At 35.5% G+C, this 6,000-nt stretch overlaps 1 protein-coding gene across 1 annotated transcript in view; it reads right to left on the bottom strand.

Moving 5' to 3' along the window:
- Positions 1-6,000, bottom strand: part of STAG1 (stromal antigen 1) — a 374,182-nt gene that overhangs the window by 93,006 nt on the left and 275,176 nt on the right. Inside the window, exons 13-14 of the mRNA XM_010858254.1 lie at positions 3,700-3,807; positions 1,401-1,515 (exon numbers count right to left, since the gene is read on the bottom strand). Coding sequence (XP_010856556.1) covers positions 1,401-1,515; positions 3,700-3,807 — 223 coding nt within the window. The remainder of the gene's footprint in view (positions 1-1,400; positions 1,516-3,699; positions 3,808-6,000) is intronic.

The following is a 6,000-nucleotide window of genomic DNA, read 5'->3' as shown; positions in this document are numbered from 1 at the left end:
GTGGTTCCTGGACTTCTGGTCCAGAAGCATAAACAAAAAGTAGCATCTCAGATTCCAACTCAAAAGTAACTGAATTAGAACTGGCATTTTAAGAAGATCCCCACAAAATCTGTATACATATTTAATACACTGTTCTTAAACACATCCCTTACACAAATGCAACTCTCCAGCTGGTTTCATTTTGACTATATTCTTTCTCTGTTCCCAACTCACTTAAAAAATATCAGCAATTCCTTCACTTTTCTGGTTCTGCTTTGCCCTAACCCCACTCTTTCCACTAATCCTTACATCTCTGTCTGATCTTAATTTTTTTATAGACCACCTGTTTGTCTCTCAATTCCTCATTTCTACAGAGTATCTCCAGCACGTTCAAACTTGAGCAGTCATACAGTCTCTTACGTTTCTCTTATTCCTAGACATTCCCATACAAACCAAAAATACTCTTTCTCCAAGTAAAGTTCAGGGTCCTAGATTTCTAGATTTTTGCTACCTTTATTTGGAACTCTATTCCCATTCATTTCTAAGCCAACAAGTTTTTTCATTCAGGTATAAGTTTGCTATCCCCCCATGTTATACCAGCAGTTGGAAATACAGTTCTAACATTAAAGAACATTTAAATGGGCAAACTAAAGTTCACATGTGCAAACAGATTCTGATAGATAATATGTTACGGATGTTAACTGTTTGATAAATTGACATGGAAATGCTGCATAAGCTTGCATAACTACTAATTTACATTCAAATTCATATTTTTCCTTAAATAACAACTTTCAAACAAGATAGAACCAGTGGTTTTGACAGCTTGAAAATGTTCACATACTGTTTCAATAATATAATTTTTCTTTTTATTTTGGCCATACCACACAGCTTGTAGGATCTTAGTTTTCTGACTAGGGATCGAACCTGGGCCCTCTGCAGGGAATTCCCTGGTGAACTGCTGGATCACCAGGGAATTCCCTAAATAATGTAATTTAAAAGCTACAGGTAAAAAGAAAAGCTACAAGAAAAACAAAAAGTAACAAAAAGAGTATGCTGTATTGCAATGAAGTACTATAAAACTTTAAAAACTGCTAACCTATATTCAGTGTTAATCCATATCTGCACACATATTCCCAAAAAAGGTAGTGTACTCATCCCATTATCATGGAATCAAATCTATGGAGCTAAGGAATTTCCTGGTGGTCCAACGGTTAGGACATGGGCTTTCACTCAGGGAACTAACATCCCACAAGTTGTGCAGCACAGCCAAAAAATTTAAAATATCCATGAAGGAAACTTTGTAAGAAACAGTCTTGTCTTTATTTGATTAAAAAAAAATCACTAATTACAATGATTAAATGATAATTTTACTTAAAATGTAATCTAATACAACAAAATAAATAGCTATGTTAAAAATTTACCTCACTTTCAAGAAAGAAAAGGACAAGCATCCTAATAAGGTTCCCATTCGGACTGTTTCTCCCCCTTCTCTTTGCTAATGCTTCTTCTGCTTGTGGGTCATGTCTGCTAAACAATCTGGAAATAAGTAACAAAACAAGAATATTACAAATTTACATGGATATGAATTTAAGTCTTCTCCTTCAGTATATAAATTTCGGTGTTGAGACTAAAAAACAGACTAAGTGTATGTGGATGTACATTTGGTAAAAAAACAAACAAAAAAACCAAACTTGATCATGGAATTCTGAGTCTACTCTACAGTTTACTTAACAGATTTTAAAAGATCACAATATTAAATGGTAGGAAAATGCTAAAAAAGATTAGCTTTTTCAAAAGTTCTCCAACTGAGTATTTCCAGGGCAGGGGAATAAAAGATGCTTATGAGGCGAAGCTTTTGTTTACATAGGAATTGACTCCATTTTCTTAAAGAAATAAAATATAATGGAGGCTTACATTGGTAGATATTTATATGAAATGTTAAATTTAAAAAATTTTAGCAAACGTTTCAAACTTAGACAAATACAATACAGATAAAATTACATATATCCAAGGGCTCTTTCTGATTCCAGTGTTGCCGTTAATGGCCTCCATTCTGTAGATAATGAACCTTTTTAAATCTATCTTTTCTTTGAAACTGCAGAAGCAATACATTCTTTCTAAACATACAGAAACAATAAATTCTTTCTAAAATTCCTTTTGAAAAGTTAAAAAAGAGACTAACTAGAATATAATAAAACAAAAAGAAAGGGAAATTAAGACTACAATATACCCTTGATATTTGCGACAGACAACACCTCAAGATAAATATGGAAATAGCACTATTCTATATTAGCCAATGAGTCAGAGTCACATCTTACTGTAAAAGCCATGCCTGAAAATTCTGACTTCTTCACTTTCATTAGCAGCATGCACTACTAGCCAGCTTCCTTCTTAAATAAAGATTTTTTTTTTACACAGACATAGCTCTTTCTTGTTTTGAGAGGTATCACTGAGTAAAGAGGGGCTTCCTCAATGGCTCAGCTAGTAAAGAATCCACCTGCAATGCAGTAGACACAGGAGATCAGGTTCGATCCCTGGGTCGGAAAGATCCCCTGGAGGAGGAAACAGAAAACCACTCCAGTGTTCTTGTCTGGAAAATCTCATAGACAGAGGAACTTGGCAGGCTGCAGTCCAAAGAGCTGGACACGACTGAGTGGCTAAGCACACTGGATGTGTGGCACCTCCTTGTGCTTTGCTGACTCCTATGACAGCTGAGCACCCTCAGTCTTAGCCTACTTTGTAGTTGTCCACAAAGAAACAGGTTTAAAAAGAGACAGTGAGACAAATATATAATAGTTGTAAGCAAGAGTCACTCTACCACTGAGTAAAGAGCAGTTTGTGATTGTAGCACCAAGATGCTGATGCTAGATGGAGGGCCACGCTTGCTCATTATCAAAGTCAATCACCCATGTACAACAGTTGCCCAGTGCATGACTTATATCTGTGCTTAGCATAATCACACATAATTACAAATCACTACATGTAAAAGACCTCTGGGTTAACCAGTCAAAGTGACTATGTTAAATCTATGAATAAAAACAAAAACACAGCAAAACATCCCCCTGCCCAAGAATATGCTTATATTTTAAGAATGAATTAATAAATTATAGAATATATATAGTAGAGACCATGATCAAAAACATATTTCATAAGGATGTTTAATTACATAAAAAAACTCTCATTAGCGCTATGCTTTGTCAAAAAATTGGATGAGATTTTGCTTTGAAATTAAACTGTAGCTGCATACATATTTTTACTATCATTACAGATTACTGATTAAGATAATCCTCCTCCTAGTAAGATGGAAAAAAAAAACCCTGAAAATGTGGGAGGTATTTTGAAGATAATTTTAGATTACCAGTGTTGGGAAGTTAAGATGAGAACACAGAATTTTAAAAGGGAAAACAATTTGATGAAATAAAGTATCAATTACTTAGGTGAGTCTTTATAAACTTCAAGCACTTCTGCTACCTCCATTTACAAGGAGCTGACTAGCTGATGACTGTCATTTTAGATTTTAGATCAAAGGAATACGTCACAAGGGACATCCTTCTCAGAGATGTGATTCACGATGTGTATGTAGGCTGTAAGAATGTTACAGCCCACAGAATTTGCAGTGGCCACTTCTAGCACTATTTTCAGTCACTCTTTTACTAACTATAAAACAACAACAAAACAAAAACAGAAAAGTGGAACTTGTTTCATAGAGAATTAACTCACTTTTTGTGAAGGAATTCTCCAGCTGCCACAGCAACAGGGCGATGTGCTGAGTACACCAAATGGTAAACATTTTCACAGTCTTCATTGGAAAGAGCTTCTTCACTTCCACTGAAAAATTCAGAAAAGTAAAACTGAGCCAAAACAAATGTTTACTGTCAGTTCTACCTTCATCAAAATTTTGTATGGTTCTTTATAAAAGCTCAAGGTATTCTGATTTTATTTTTCCACTCTTTTTAGTTGAGTTTGAAAATAATATTTTTCCTTAACTATAAAGGGCACTTCAATTGTTATATAAAATTCAGAAAATACAGATAAAACAAGAAAATAAAAGGTCCACATTTCTTTCCATACACACCTATAGACAACAACTCTTAATATCTTGGGATATATATTAGCCCAATTTAGCTCAGTTTCTTTAAACGTGCATAAGTTTTTTTGTTAACAGACATTAGTCATATATTCACCTGTTTCATAGTTAAATTGTTACTGTGCTATGTCACTCTTGCCAGAATTGTCTACTTTATAGTTTATCACAATATTTACAATACTAGTCTTCTTTCTATATAAAATGGATTTACCAGTCATAATCATTCCTTTACTAATGTAAATTTGCCATCTTTCTTTTCATGTAGTCGTAAAGTTTCAACCTTTTATTGGTTTGCTGGAATGTATATTTAAGTATTTTTTTCCCAAAGAGGGAATATCTATTTCCTGACTATTAATATGGTTAAAAACATTTGAAAGGATTAAAGATTAATGACTAGATGGGGTACAGAATGTTTAGGCTGTACAGGTTCTTGACGAGATGTAGCAGTATAAACTCATTCCACAGAATTCAATTCTGGAGATGCCTCAGAGACTAGAAGGAGACTAGTCAAATGAATATAAATTAGAATGATCTTTGCAGCAAAATAATGTGGTTGCATCATAATATAAGGAAGAAACTTTAGTTTTGAATGAAAAAGAGGTGGATTTCAAGGAAGGGAGACAGATTAGAAGCAGTTTAATTTTAAAGTTCACACTTTTCCCCTCTCAACAAGGCCTAAGTTTTAATCACTTAATTATATGTATATAAATCAGCTCAATGAACTAATACCCTCAGGATGAAGTTAAACTCCTAGGAAAAAAAAAAATTAAGATTTCTCAGTAATCCAAGCTCATAAGGGAAAGGAAATAATCTACACCAAAAGAAGAATAAACAGATGGAGAAAAAAAGAATTTAAAGATAGTACAACAGGATGTTAAGGTGACTTTAACTTGTTATTTTGAGGAAGTTTTGGTAGACATCTCACAAGCCAAGAAAAATAAGGCCAGATTATTTCATGCAGTGCTATAAGAGACTGGAGAGTTAGTTTGTGAACCTCACCATAAAAGTAGAAATCAGGAGACAGAGCAATATAATGAGTAGAAATTCATAGTTCCTCCAAGTTTCCTTTAGACCAGACATGAAATAATTAAAGACAGCCAGCCTGGATAGTTTTAAAAGACATCCTGCCCAACAAGGCCATATACAGGGCAAGCGATTCAAAGAGAGGAAACCGAAAGCCAGGTGCTGAATCACAAAGTAAATAGCCAGAGGAAGCATCATCCACTGTGGGGAACCACTGTCATAAACACCCAAAGAGGGAATAAGACAGGAGGGAAAAGGGCAGGACACAAACGTGAAATAATGACGATGGGGAGCACCTGCTGGCATGCTGGACAGGCTGGAGCCAGCTGAAACCAAGGTGGCTTTGAGAATAGTACAGTTACTGACCTTTCGCTCATAATACCTTCACTGAAATACTAAAAAGCACTCCTTTCACACCATGTCAGTTCTGAAAAGAACCATAAAAGGCCAAAAAGAGTGGGCAGTGGCCCAATTTTGGGGAAATACCCACCCTTCCCCAGAATAGCAAGAATATTTCTCCTACTCATTAGCCTATGAAATCACTTAACCCAAAAAAAGTACGTCCCCATGCCTCTGGGCCTATTTCACTTTCCCAGAGGACCCTGTGTCCTGGGGTGGCTCTTGCCTTCTGAGACAGACTGCATTCTGTCTATGGAATGTGTATCACTAAATAAACTTGCTTTCCCTTTACTATGGTTCCCTCCTAAATTTTTCCTGTGGGTTGCCAATGACCCTCACTAGGAGGTCCATCCTAAGGACTTCTGTGGGTCTCAGGATGACACCTCCCTCTCCTGCAACAGGGAGAGCTCTCTGAGGAATCCAGAAAAGGACCAAAGTTATCTAATGAATTAGATCATCTGACACAGTTGGAGGGCCATAACTGTACTTTTTATATATGTTCTGACCTTATT

This window comes from Bison bison, unplaced genomic scaffold (genome assembly GCF_000754665.1).
Source record: "Bison bison bison isolate TAMUID 2011002044 unplaced genomic scaffold, Bison_UMD1.0 scf7180017864384, whole genome shotgun sequence".
Lineage (NCBI taxonomy): Eukaryota > Metazoa > Chordata > Mammalia > Artiodactyla > Bovidae > Bison > Bison bison.
This window is presented reverse-complemented; position numbering and strand designations above follow the sequence as displayed.